Genomic DNA, 14,580 nt, shown 5'->3' with positions numbered 1-14,580 from the left:
ATAAACTTCCGTATACGGTATACGGGAAAAATTAACGCTGTGTGTACCTAGCTTCAATTTACCTGGATCATACACAATTGTCAAGTTAAATCATAAACCATTAAATATAGCAACCCTTTTCAAAAGCTACCCTACTAAGGCTGTGAGGAAGACTTCGTTTCTAGCGATAAGATCGCCTGTTACTATCCTTAATTTACACTGTAATTTCCTCTATGATTTTGTTTTCTTTTGCGGTAAGTACAGTAAATAATACTTACCTACTTATTTACTTACCTTTTCCGTCACCGACTGGACTTGCGCCTGTGCTCTTAATCCGTGCTGTCGGGTGTGGGACGTTGAATGAGCATGAGCTTTCACATCACTTTTATTTACCACCCAGATGTTCAGCTTTCGTAAAAAGTAAGTATAATGGACAATTTTAAATTCATAAATTTAACGCGATTACCTGTGTAACCATACAGGTTTATTAAAAATATTTGTCCATTAAGTCGAAAGTGGTGGACCCGCGCGATATCGATTTTTACACTATTTGATGTATATTAATTATTAACCATAGCTATGCGTACGTTTGATTTTATTCCATTTTTATTTTATGATTGTAAATTAGGCGCTCAAAACAGATTATCATCCAAATGTTTAATTGGTCCTAACTTTAAAAAAATCTAACGTTAATACACATCAAATTGTCTAAGAATATTTTCCATAATGTGAATATTCAGAGAAGAAAATGGAGATTACTTTTGTACGGAGAAGCGGCCGTCCATTTTCCTCTTAAGCTCTGGTTACCTAGGATAGCGGTGCCGTTGTGGTGAACTAGCCGGTGTGGTGCCGTTATATGTACAGCTGCCGTATCCATACTAAATACTACTCCATCCATATTGAGCCGTAATACTTAGTATAGATGGAGACGGCAGCTATATGACGGCACCGCTATCCTAGGAGCTTAACAGTTCGGCAATGGTTGTTGCTGCTGTTGTTGTTTGTGGTTGTTCCGTTATACATTCTGGGAGCCTGTCCAAGATGACAATCGTGTACCTATCGACGAACGCGAAACGATAAGTTAAAATGTGTCCATACATTATTTAAGTTTAGATTGGCGTTTTCTCGGGTGAACTAGGGGGGGCAAGTTGATATCGACGGAGGCCTAGGGGGGGGGGCAGACGCTGCAGAGGGGCATACGTTGTATGTAACGTTTGAGCTCTAGGAGGGGGCAGCTGTACTTGTACCTGACCATACTTAGCTATGCCTCTCATATTCATATGGCGTTGTTCATAAACATTTGTCAAACCGTTGATAATTGTTTGCCTCTATCTGTTTGTTGGAAATGGACAAGACAGCAGCGGCCTGTAAGTGGTTGCCAAGTTTTATGAATATAGGGTTGGGGTGGTGAATGACACTGTAATGAATGAATTGGAGTACGTAAGTAATAACAAAAACAAAAATATTTATTTCCTTTAGTTTACACTGAACGAAATAAAATGTTATCGTTATCGCAAAGCCAAGCAAAACAGAGAGAGTTCAGCCAAGCTAATTCCACACAGACTTTGCAGTCGCAGAGTGTCGCAGTGCCACCATAAATATATTATATTACTTTTACTATAAACGTCAAATTACTATGAAAACATTTACACATGTACAATAGCATTGCCACACTTTGTTATGTCACTGTGGCTATAAAATGAAAACATAACGTTTATAATGGTATCGCCACACTATGTCATGTCACTCGGATTATAGACGTTAAATTAGCTACTATGAAAACATGACGTTTAAGATAGTGGCATTTGTACACTTTGTTACGTTAATTCCGGTGCAAATTCGCGGTTCCAAAAAATCGGATAAGTTCACGGATTATGTATGTATGTATACACTTTATTGTACATATACATTATTACAGGAAACAAAGGAGACTTTCTTTTTGGAAACGGAAAATTTCCATTGCTATACAAAAATATGACAAGTTTCAGAAATTTTGCAATTCAAACCACACATCAGTATTAGCTTTGACGGACATCAGAAAAACGGTGGTCAATTGAATCTGTTGGGGTCCGGTCGGTCTGGGGGTCTGTGTAGCAGCCAGTGCAGAGTCTGCGCAAGCGCATCCGTGTCGTTGCAGGGCAGCTTGTGGCACGCGCGCCCGCGCCGAGGACCACTGCAAATAAAACATTTAAATAAAATAAAACAAAATGTCCTAATTGGCACGGATGGACTCGAAATTTCACCAATGCCCCGTTCACAATTATTCCAGTGAGCATTCCAGTCCAGTGACTGGATTGTTGGTCTATTTTTTTATTCCAGTTCGCCCAATCCAGTGCTACCTGATGCTGGAATAGTGTAGAGAGAGAGCCAATCCAGTGCTGGATTAAACGTTAATTTTGGTATTGTTGATTTTGGTACTTAAGAGTCTCCATAAATTCACTAGATGATGAAAATGACTGGAATTAATGTAAACGGTACGATTCAGTCCAGCACTGGTTTCGATTACTCGACTGGAATGCTACTAGAATAGGTGTGAACGGGGCATAAGCATTTACATATATCTAAGCACGGGCCTTACGAGCACTAAGAATGGTGCTAGTTCAGTCTAACGCAACTAGTTGATAAACGAGGCAGACTTTGATAGAGAGAGATTCGGGAGAGGCTCTCTGGAAGGTGTGTCCTTGAAGCCATTTAAAATTTGTGCTTGGTTTATTGGTGATTAATGGTGGTGATGAATTTGACAATAAATAATTTACTTTTGTAAACTGAAATAGATGTCATATAAAAAGAAAAAGTGGCCAAGCTCTCCAATGGCGCAGATCGGATTCGAATCTGCGTTCGGCAGTGCGACCGGCGGCTTAAGCTTACACGGTTAAACCCTGGGCCTCCAGGCTACCCGACCACGGCGATACCCATTCCGATGTCAGATTTGTATGAAAAACGCGTTCGTGTAAGAATTTCCCGCAGACGTTCGTTGTCCGTTTTTAGGGTTCCGTACCCAAAGGGTAAAACGAGACCCTATTACTAAGACTTCACTGTCTGTCTGCCTGGTGACAGACAGACAGACGAAACAGTTGGCACAGACAGGTGTGACAGTTGAAATAATTGAGACAGTTGAAATTTTCACAGATGATCTAACTAAAACAGAAGAAAATAATGTGGGCCCCATGCAACAAATATGATTTTTTTGCCGTTTTTTTCGTAATGGTACGGAACCCTTCGTGCTGTTTTTAGGGTTCCGTAGTCAACTAGGAACCCTTATAGTTTCGCCATGTCCGTCTGTCTGGCTGTCTGTCTGTCTGTCTGTTTGTCTGTTTGTCTGTCTGTCTGTCTGTCTGTCTGTCTGTCCGAGGCTTTGCTCCGTGGTCGTTAGTGCTAGAAAGCTGAAATTTGGCATGGATATATAAATCAATAAAGCCGACAAAGTCGTACAATAAAATCTATTTTTTTTAAGGTAAGTAACTCCGTACACGTAAATTGAGGGTGAATTTGTTTAGCTGTTTTTAAGTTATCGCAAAAAGTTTCCCCTTCATAGTAAAAAGACTTACTTTAATTAGGTACTGATTATGCAAATTTGCCTATTTGTTTAACTCGGGTGAAAGGTACCGTTTCATCCCTTGGTTAACAATTTACTATACTTTAAGCTCCAGTTTAGCTTATTGTGACGGAAGAGTAACTACGGAACCCTACACTGAGCGTGGCCCGACATGCTCTTGGCCGGTTTTTTATTTGTGTGGTAACTAGTGAAGTAATAAAAGTGTGTTAATACCTCTGTTGGCTGTGGTAGTTCTTTTCTGAATGCAGCTCACAAAGCAGCCGTCTTCGACACGGCTCGCTGATTGCTGGTAGGGGGGTGGTTGCTGGTGGGTGGAAGGGGTCCAGCACCTCGTCCGAGCGGCGGAACAGTCGTGGAGGCAGGCTGCAACAAGTGACAAGTTACTGTCAAAAAATTGCCGGCACACTTATTGCTGACTGTATAATCTTATTTGAATGTCTATCGGGGATTTCTCGAGACCTTTGTAAAGAGCCTAAAGTCCGACTTCATCATCCCGGTCCCGTTTTTGTCAAAACTCAGTTCTAATCATGGGATCCATGAGGAATCGAGGGAACTCTTCAAATGTGAAAGGGATACATATGGTGATTTTTGTATTTTCTTTAACAAATCAAGCGTTTACATTTAAAAAAGTGACACTTGATGAATTGGAACTGCTGATGATGATCAGAATGGAACTCTTCAACGACGCATAGTACACGTTTGGTGATTTGTCCTCTTCGCTGTGCTTGTTAAGCAAATTAGATTTTCAAGACAAATTTTTGTCAAGTTCGAGTTCTGATGGGGTCCATGAGGAATCGAGGGAACTCCTCAAATGTTAAAGGCATATATATATAGTGATCTTAGTATTTTCATCAACAAATCAAGTATTTACATTTGTAGAACTGACATTTGATGAAGTGGAACTGCTGATGATGAAGATGCTGCGACGATGGTTGAAGAGTTCCGATATTGCGGGTATCTTACCAGTCAACCATAGGGCAAACCTGAAATGTGTCAAGGTGGGTGCAGTGACAAAAAGAAACATGTTGCCTCCTTTTCTACATAATTAGGCGTAGGACGTTGTCTTTTTAATTTCATTGTATGAAATCCAAAATCAACATTAATCGTTCTTTCACCGGTCTCACTCATTGAAGTCGGTTTTTTTTTTCTTAAAAATTATTAATAAACTGTTTGAGAGTGGTAGATAGTTTGATAGGTACTTTAGACGCGTAGTATGACCTGCTACTTTTGATGCTGGCAGTACAGCCGTAGATATAAGTCCTGCATCCGGCTTTCTCGTTGTGCAATGTGCGCGTGCGCCGCCGTCGGCCCGCTCAAACAGGATATCCTCCGTGCGCTCAGCCTTCAAGATATTTCACTATAATACTACTATTCATATTACAATATTGTTCTAAACTCTTTCCTCAATATTCTAACTTATGCTCTGCGAGTAGACCTCAAGCGCTCTTTTGGATGTCAGTAAATAGTTATTTTCACCTCAGCAACTCGAACAAGCCTACTTTCGTCACTCCAGGGAGTGAGACAAAGAAGCTTTTTAATTTAGTGAAGGCCATGAATACAGGATTGAAAACTTTACTGAATCTAATTTTTTTTAAACCTTTTATATGTTCTCACTACGGGGATGAAAAGTTAATTGTATGTGTCACACGAGAGCATAGTTATTTTACATCTCGTGTTTTTGAGTCCCTCGCTACGCTCAAGATTCTAATTTAGAATCACTCGCTTCGCTCGTGACTCAATTATACAATCTTTCGCTTACTCGGGACTCAAAATCAACACTCGCAAGAAAAACTAACTTTCCTCTCTTGTTGCACAAATAACTATTGTTTTACAAGGGGGCAAAGTTGTTGTTTAAACCGTTCGTGCTAATATTGATACCTGAGCAAGTGAAAGATCCCAAAATTGAACCACGAGCGTAGCGAGTGGTTTGAAAAGTGGAATCTTGAGCGTTGCGAACATTCAAAGTTCATAATTTTACAAGGGTTAAAGAAATTTTGCCACCGAGTGAAACAGAAAAATTTTCACCACACCAACAGCAACACAAGAAAAATACTAACTGTAACATATACGATTACCACGAACACGAACTATATACGATTACCATCTTGGCGAGGCCCCCTGGTTGGCTGCAAATGCGTTGCCGATGACTTTAAGATGGGAGGGTGCTCTCTTCGTGAAGGTTTGAGGCTACCTTCACTTTTAAGATAAAGCTCATGAATAAACAATCAGATAATATCAAAGCAATGAACCACAGCACACCACAACCACAAATATGCCACATAGGCCATTTGATGGTATGAGGGGTTTGACAAAATACAAAATAATGACACTAGCGTTTAAACCTTTAACCTTTTCAGTGCGGATATATGCTCGTATTAGTCTACGTGACAGCGCGCTAATGAAAGAGACAGCTCTTTAAACCGCGTGGCGTTAAAAGGTGACACTTCTTTGATCACATGCCATCCATAATACGACTACAATTTGTTATGATATGAACAAATCACATAACTTAACGCCGAAAAAATATCTTTCACACTTTTTAGGGCAAAGGTTTCAAAAAAGACCACCTATAAGGCTATATCATCATCTATTTTTGTATTGTTTACGTTTACAGAATTTTTAGGACGTATTCATTGACGATGAGGCTTGAACTGAGGATTTATTTCAGTTTTGCCCGTTAAAGGGTTATATTATTATTACTTTACTTAAATCGTGTACCTAATCGATTTTTTCTCAAATTTAAAATAGTAGAAGTTTTTTGCCTTCATTATGTGCTAAGTAGGTAAGGGATATCGTAAGCGTAACTAATGCAATATATAATGTAATTATTCCAAATATTTTAACTTTCTTTACAAAAAAAAAACAGAAAAACAATAACGGACTGACAGACACAGACACGGCAAGCTGATTACCGATTACAAATACTTGAACTATTTCGTTTTATAACTAAAAAAACTGCGTATTAGTTAACTAAGTATTTAGTTTTTTTTGCCGTACTGATATCGGATACACTTTTTCGTCGGACTTAGAGCGTTTTCCCTCATTATCCGATCCGACATCGGATGTCGGATGTGCCATGGAGAAAAAATCGTTAGACAATACCCTATGGCATAAAGACATTTTATTTTTGTATTAACGCTTTATTTTAATAATAATAACCGAATAAAATTGAAAAATAAATATATAAAAAAGGCACATTTTAAATTATACTTCTTTGTGGTCTCTGGTGGGGTATCTGATATCCGATATCGAATCGGACAGTGTGAAACCGCTCTAAGCTGGCGCGGTGGCGTGAGGATTAACAATTAAAGAATCGCATCGCGATCGCGAGTGAATGGACAATCAAAATTGCTCGCAAAAGAACTGTTTACGTAAAATGTTGTCTTATACGACTTTTAATCCCCGACTGCGAAAAGACCGATCAAAAGGACTGTTAGTGTGTGTAGAAGGTTGTCCGCTACGACGTTTGGACGTGGAGAGTGGACGCGGATGTAGATGCGCACGCGATGGTATGGTTGCGTTTGCGTTTGTGTCATGCCGCCAGTGTCATTATGCGTCACGTTTTGGTCACGAGCGTTACGTAAAGTTGGTAAGCAAGGGGTTCGAGTTGTGTGAGAAAATAATATATTGTCAATTATGATGAGTACTAAATGACTTAAAGATAAGATAATGAAATTGATTAAAGAGGATTTGTAATGTTGTGACGCCCACTTTGGCTTTTTGCCGTGGGATCAACCTTCATTGGCATTTACCCTCCCACGGCTTACACGTAGGTACGTACCGCTTAGGCTTACAGATGTGCAAGTTGCGGAAAGTTTCAAAAAAGGTAAATAAGTTCTCGGAAAATACAGGAAAATTTCACAAGAAATTAAAATAAACTTTCATTTTGGAAACGGAAAATTTCGATTCCATACATATGAGAAGTTTCCGAAATTTTTCAACGTGCAGTATTGCGTTATTTTGGAAACTTTCCGGTAATCTAGTGCTAACCACCAATTATCTGTTAACCTGTTGCTACCGGTGGGAACCTATAATTGGCTCTTTGTTATCTATATATATAACTATTGTACAATTTATAGCTGTTGGTTCTCCGAACAATAAATAAATAAATAAATAAATAAATAAATAATACTTATAGGTACTACAGCATCTCAATATGTGCATCTACAGATTGACGAACGAGTGCAGGATTTGCTCGGTGCATGCAGAGGGAGCTGCGTACTGAATGTTCTGATGTTGAACTAAAGATTACTGCCATACTGGACGCGGCGAGACAAATTTGTTCATATAAAAACAATTTTTGGAGTGTGCGGGATTAACCTTTCACATGTGTGTGGTGGACTCGTGGGTTCAAGCCTCGGTTGTGCTTCACAGACCAGAAAAAAACTTTCGGCCCGGATGCCATGCCACTGGTCAATGCTAAAAGCCCACTAGCTTGAGGCCTGACCTTCGACCCGAGGAACTGCCGGTCGCAGGCAGCAGCAACGATGATGGCATTAGACAATTTGTGGGCGCCACCGGCACCGACCCAGTGATGGATTTAGAAGATGGTCAACTATTTATACAAAAGCTCAGTCGATAAGACTTACGGTTCAATGCCAGAAACTCCCGGACCCATTGGCCTAATTCCTGGCCCCATTCCCGGCCCGTGCCCCGGTCCGAGTCCCGGCCCGCCGGGGCCGGTGCTGTGTATGGTGACGACGTTAGGAGTGAGGGCGGAGATGATGAGCCCCACGGGGATGAATGCCGTCAGGAGATGCAGGAGACTCTTCCACGGATTTGCACTGAAAAAAAAGACAGGATATTTTTTTTTACTTTTAGTCAGGTAACAAGGTCCACATTACATATACCTTAATTTAAACATTTCATAAACTATTATTCTGGCGACAGAACGGCGTGGCTCCACAAATCGGTCAAGACTGAATTTCCCTAAAATCTGAGGGCTTACCGCCATCCATCGAAATATCGAAAATCTCTTTAGGCAGCTTGTTATTCGAGTATCAGTGGGTCAGATAACGATTTTTCGATGCTGGCGGTGGGCGCTCAGGAATTCTCATCTTATCTCCGTAAACAATATTTAATTATTTATTAAGGTATCATCAATTTGAACCATTTTTTATAATGTAAGTATTTCAAAGTCAAAACATATATAAATAAGTAAAGGATAAAGCTTTACGCAGCTAGTTACAATAAATCGTCCAAAATCTAGATAATTATCTAGGTCCCATTAGCACACAAGGTACCTAAAACCACAAAAAATAAATCACTTGATACAAAAGGTCCGCCATATTCAGAAGACAAATTCCATTCCCATCATTCAAGAGGGCGAGTCAAGTGGATGGTTAGATAATGCATACCATCGTCCACAATGTTGACCAACAATAAACCTTATTCCAAATACATAAGGTCTACCTATAGTCAGTCAAGAAAGTTTCTATTAGTACATAGGTCACGGTTATTTATGCACGCCTAAAATGGCTACTTGTCCAACATGACGGTAAGCTTATTACATTATTCATCGGCATTTATTACATCCGTCTATTAGGCAATGAAACTTTGAATTGTTTTATGTACCCATTACGATTACAAGCGGGATTGAGTCGCTTTAACTACTTCATCTACTTTCTTTAGTCTCTTGGCATTTAAAATAATATTAGATTCCGCTCTTACTGTGTAACTGGGAGTATATCTTGCTATTAGATTTCGTAGTTTATTGCAATACAACGAATTAGTTGTAATATAAAGCAATGATCAGAAAAAAAAAAAAAAGCGCTGGTGGCCTAGCGGTAAGAGCGTGCGACTTGCAATCCGGAGGTGGCGGGTTCAAACCCTGGCTCGTACCAATGAGTTTTTCGGAACTTACGTACGAAATATCATTTGATATTTACCAGTCGCTTTTCGGTGAAGGAAAACATCGTGAGGAAACCGGACTAATCCCAACAAGGCCTAGTTTACCCCTCTGGGTTGGAAGGTCAGATGGCAGTCGCTTTCGTAAAAACTAGTGCCTACGCCAAATCTTGGGATTAGTTGTCAAGCGGACCCCAGGCTCCCATGAGCCGTGGCAAAATGCCGGGACAACGCGAGGAAGAAGAAGAGAAGATAAAGCGATGATCAGAATATAAGTAGTTTCATTTTATTCAAGTTTGCTATTGTTATATTTATGTGGATAATTAATAAGAAGTACAAAGGAAATGTCCAATGTAAAGTAAACCCTAAATGGCTCAACAATTAAAGTATAATAAGCGTTTCCCATACTATACCGACATATAAACTAAAATAAATACTTTAATAAACTTTGAATTTACATAAATAAAGTGATGACTGATGACGCAATTACGAAAGCTCTTGACAGTCATGATCTATACATAATATCTCCGACCTTTCTTGCAATACAGCATCCTTAGACACCTGTGGCATGCAGCTGTTTTCTGAACTAGACGTTCGGTGCCGTCCGTAAATACCGGAACAGTGAATAATAACAGGTTAACAACACACTGAATAGAAAAGGGTCTCTATCTCGGACACACCTTACGGACGCTGCGGTAGACTGGCTGGTGCCATGTCCGACATGATTGGAAAATGGCCCAGAGGCCCACGGCACGGACTACGACAGATTGGCTGGAGCCCGCTCTGACATACCGGACAACAGAATAACTATAATATCATACTGATAGAAAAATACATAGTACCCGCGGAACACTCGTAATGTTTGTTCCATAAGAATGGGACAACACAAAGCATATTAATATCTGAAAGATACTGACTAGAAAAGAAACGTCTCCTACATCAGGTACACCTTCCGGATGCTACGAGTTACGACAGACCAGGGCAGTGCCTTGGCCAACAATATCGGAACAATTAATAGTAGCTGATTGGAAATGAAGGGCAATCTCAGACACATCCGCGGTAAAATGCGTGTCTCATCCGGACTACGACAGACTGGGTGGAACCACGTCCGGCATACCGGAACAATGATTCATTAACATCTCGTCGGAAAAAGGAGGGCCTGTATTACGTTAATGAAAGAGAAAGTGATTTAAGGAACCTACGTTTCTCAAAAATTGCTTACAATAAATAAACGTGCGTATTTAAATATTACAAGCGGTGGTGGCCAAGTGGATATGACGTTCGATTTTCAATCCGGAGGTCGCGGGTTCAAATCCTGGCTCGTACCAATGAGTTTTTCGGAACTTATGTACGAAATATCATTTGATATTTACCACCAGCTTTTCGGTGAAGGAAACATCGTGAGGAAACCTGCATACATCTGCGAAGAAATTCAAAGGTGTATGTGAAGTCCCCAATCCGCATTGGGCTAGCGTGGGGACTATAGCCCCAGCCCTCTCGTGCATGAGAGGAGGCCTGTGCCCAGCAGTGGGACGTATATAGGCTGAATTATTATTATTATTTATTTTCAAGATTTCTCTTTCTCAGCCTAAGCTGGTAATTATAGTATCATCTACGGGCCAGAGCCAAGTAGATGAAACGTCGGATCAGGTTCAATTAATTCTTTCATCTTCTTGCAGAAACCTTCGTACGATTCTGCAAGTATTTAGTATAGCTGCTTTCTGTAACTGTATATAAGTATTTGGTTTCAGGTCAATAAGTTTCAGACTGTGGTGGAGGTATTTAGGGATGATACCAGTGGTTGACAGAACTATAGGGACAATATATACTTTTTCCTGATGCCAGATCCTGATAATTTCATCTTTAAGGTCAGTATATTTTTGTACTTTTTCAGTAATAGTTTTATGTAGGTTGTGGGTGTTGGGGACAGCGATATCTATAAGGTAAGTGATTTTATGTATTTTGTCAGTCAAGGTTATGTCCGGTCTGTTATAGTGAGTCGTTCTATCGGTGAGTATGGCGCGGTCAAAGTACATTTTGTGGGTTTCGTTTTCCAGAATAGAGCTAGGGCTATATTTATAGTAGGGTGTGTTATTATGTGGTTTAAGATTATGTTTCAGAGCTAGTTTTTGATGTACGATATTTGCTACCTGATTGTGTCGATGGGTGTAGTCTGTTTGTGTAAGATTAGAGCATGCTCCGGTGATATGCTGAATTGTTTCTGGATGGCTGTGACATTTTCTGCATCTATCATCAGAGAGTTGAGGGTCTTTGATTATATATTTTCTGTAATTTCTTGTATTTATGATTTGATCTTGGATGGCAATTATGAAACCCTCTGTTTCAGGGAACAAATATCCGAGTTTTAGGAACTTATTTGAAGCTACCGAATCTATGTGTGACTGTGATAGGTGCTGGGGGTGCCTCCCGTGCAAAACTTTTTTCTTCCACTGTTCTAATCTTAAGGCATCCGGGTTAATTTCAGTAGTCGGTGTTTCCTGCTCTATCAAATTCAGAGGAGTGTAGTTTGCATCATTGCATACTACTGCTTTATGTATGTCACTGCTGTTGGCTTTATGGAAGAAAAATGTTTTGAGGTTACTTACTTGTCTTGCCCATAATGCGTTTATGTCTATTAATCCTCGACCTCCATTTTCTCTTTTTAGACACATTCGTTCTATTGCAGATTTGGGGTGATGGTTATTATGTTTTGTAAATATTGTCCTTGTGGCAATTTCAATTTGTCGGATATTGGTCTTGGTCCATTTAATAATTCCAAATGAGAAAACTAGAATTGGAAATGCATAACTGTTTATTGCTTTTATCAGGTGCCTTGCTGTGAGTTGACTTCTGCATATAGTATTGACCCTTTTTTTGTATTCTTCTTATTATTATTTAAATATTTAGGTTAGGTACCTTAAATAGTAGAAAGACAACGATAACTCTTGTAAGCTAAACATCGCTTTGTCAACTGACACTGCCAGGTATATTTAAGACACTAAGTACACGTGCCCTATTCATCCTCCGTCTAAATAAAATGACCATATCTGAAAATATCTCTACGTTAGGAAAATTTTACAAGGGACAAAGGAAGTTTTCTGAATATGAAACCTTTTCAAACATTTTCCCCGTGGAAATCTTTACAATTATGATATTTTCTGTCGGCACATCAATATTCCCAAATGACAATGAGTTACTTTGTATTTAACTCACCGTTTTTTAACTAAATTCTCCTTCTCATCGTGAAACGTCAGCCCGAAGTCTTCATCATCATCAATGCTCGGCTTGTCCTTAAATGCGTCCGGTTTCTTGTACAGGCCGCCTGCTGGAACCTGCACAGTACATTTATAGTCAAAATCATACGGTCCACCTCAAACAAATCTGTCACCCAATTTCCGTCCATTTCTAACTGAGGGTGTTCACAGTAGTAAAATATTATATATAATCAAAGCTTTAATACGCGCACAGGATAATTAATAGACTTCATTACATGTTTTTTCGACTACTAACTATAGTCTTTGCTTTACTTCAAAAAATTTGAACAGTCCAGATGTTGGCTTCAGGCGCTTCTAATTTAACTACGAAATTCGTAAAAGTATAGCATAAAGTGCGTAATTTGTAGCAAACGCTCGCGGCGCATTTACTGGAACTGGACATCTTAACAATTCCTAAACGACCCTAGATTGATACATATTTAGTGGTTGTCTTTGGACCTATTGTTACCTGCGCGGGTATGGGAACTGTAGGCCTCGACTCCAGTTCTTTCGGCCGCCATCTTGGCTTAGCCCTCGTCAAGATAGCGTCCTCGAACTTGTAGGGGAACCTCTCCAGCGGCGGCTTGGCTTTGATGGATTTGAAGGCGTCTTTATGTGAGCTGTAAATTTGAATACAGTCTAAAAATCAGTATTAACCTAACCTTTTGAACGCCAAGAACACCGAAAGGCGTTGTAACTAGTCGTGCCTACAGCGCCGTGAGTGCATATAAGTTTTATGGTGTATGCTGTCAAAGTAACCTTCACACTTTCAAGTAAGGTTTACATTAGGTCGCTAGCGCCCAATATGACCTTGGTGACTTTTTGTTTATGACGTGAATGGTGTACAGTGAGCAGTAGCAAATAGAACAACACGCATAAAGTATCTGCTATGCTCGAATATTTTGACAAATATATATATTCGTTACATTTGGTTAAGTTTTGGAGGAGGAAATAGTCGAGTACGAAACATCGTTTTTTTGAGATTTTTACGCAGGATTTTTCACCTAACCTGGCGTTGTCCTTATCGCAGTAGTTTTAGGAGCCGCTTCTGTTAGCGAGACGAATATATTCACCTAAAATATTTAAATCTCAGCCTCCTTATCCTCTTAAATTCAAAAGCTTTTACAATAATGTCTCCTACGGATAAATGCTTTCTCGAATTAAAATAATAAACAATTGTGTTGAGCATTTCAGGCTTTCACCTGATCAATATTTGGTGTCAACTGTTATGTCGCTAATTACTAAAACTTATAATCATAATCATAATCATAATACTTTATTGCGACCATGGTAATATAGATGTTACACAATATTATAAATAGTTTCACATGGGCACTTACCCGATAAAAGCAGAAGGCGGCTTCTTCAGCGGCGAAAACCCGTCAACCGTCGGCTTCGTCGGCAGCGGAACAATTCCAAAATCATCTTCATCAAAGAAATCCTGGAAGTGGACACTTGGTTTGAATTCCTTACTGTCATTCGCTGGCTTTTCTATTACTGGTTCTTCCTTCGACTCTGTCTTGTTGCTGTCATTGTTTAGTGTTTCAGCTAGAGAAGTGGCTGTCTTGACAGAGTCGGTTTGGTTGGCATGGTCGCTGGTGTTTCTGGAGACGGGGTAGAGAGTGGTGACGTTGTCGGGTTCCTCCTGAGTTTCTGTGACGCCGTAGCATGATATACTAGAGAGCAGCACCGTCCATATTATTAACTGGAACAATAAAATTGTCATCATTTTGGCAGTATGCTTACTTAAATTAATGTTTAATTTCATCGATAGTTAATTTCATAGTAAATTAGCGGAGATCATAATAAAAGTACAGTACGTGTGTAAACACAATTTTGCCCCTTTTGCCGCCCTTTATACCTTCTTATTGTTAGTATTTTTCAACAACCTTGGGTACGGTGATAGCCGTCATCTCAATACTTAATTTCGTTTTAAGGTTATTA

The 14,580-nt window shown here is 39.7% G+C and overlaps 1 protein-coding gene across 3 annotated transcripts; it reads right to left on the bottom strand.

The window, feature by feature from the left end:
* Positions 1-1,424: 1,424 nt before the first annotated feature.
* On the bottom strand, positions 1,425-14,550 carry LOC133533427 (uncharacterized). 3 transcript variants are annotated; one of them, XM_061872408.1, is made up of 7 exons: positions 13,977-14,550; positions 13,106-13,256; positions 12,596-12,714; positions 8,125-8,319; positions 4,407-4,518; positions 3,749-3,898; positions 1,912-2,152 (listed from the first exon to the last, which is right to left on the bottom strand). In XM_061872408.1, the coding sequence occupies exons 1-6, from the start codon at positions 14,402-14,404 to the stop codon at positions 3,785-3,787; spliced, it is 1,119 nt and encodes a 372-aa protein (XP_061728392.1). In that variant the 5' UTR covers positions 14,405-14,550; the 3' UTR covers positions 1,912-2,152; positions 3,749-3,784. The 3 variants fall into 3 exon arrangements, with proteins under 3 accessions (XP_061728391.1, XP_061728392.1, XP_061728393.1); XM_061872409.1 differs by having other exon boundaries at positions 4,422-4,518; XM_061872407.1 differs by lacking the exon at positions 4,407-4,518 and having other exon boundaries at positions 1,425-2,152.
* Between the last annotated feature and the right edge of the window lie 30 nt (positions 14,551-14,580).

This window comes from Cydia pomonella, unplaced genomic scaffold (assembly GCF_033807575.1).
Source record: "Cydia pomonella isolate Wapato2018A unplaced genomic scaffold, ilCydPomo1 PGA_scaffold_163, whole genome shotgun sequence".
NCBI lineage: Eukaryota > Metazoa > Arthropoda > Insecta > Lepidoptera > Tortricidae > Cydia > Cydia pomonella.
The sequence above is the reverse complement of the archived record's forward strand: the minus strand, read 5'-3'. Positions and strand labels throughout refer to the sequence as shown.

Excerpts from the sequence above, each read along its gene's own strand:
- LOC133533427 (XM_061872407.1), bottom strand. The coding sequence starts at position 14,404 with ATGAAATTAAACATTAATTTAAGTAAGCATACTGCCAAAATGATGACA. Across the intron at positions 13,257-13,976 it reads CCGCCTTCTGCTTTTATCGG|CTCACATAAAGACGCCTTCA; the intron begins GTAAGTGCCCAT and ends TCAAATTTACAG. Across the intron at positions 12,715-13,105 it reads CAGTTCCCATACCCGCGCAG|GTTCCAGCAGGCGGCCTGTA; the intron begins GTAACAATAGGT and ends TGTACTGTGCAG.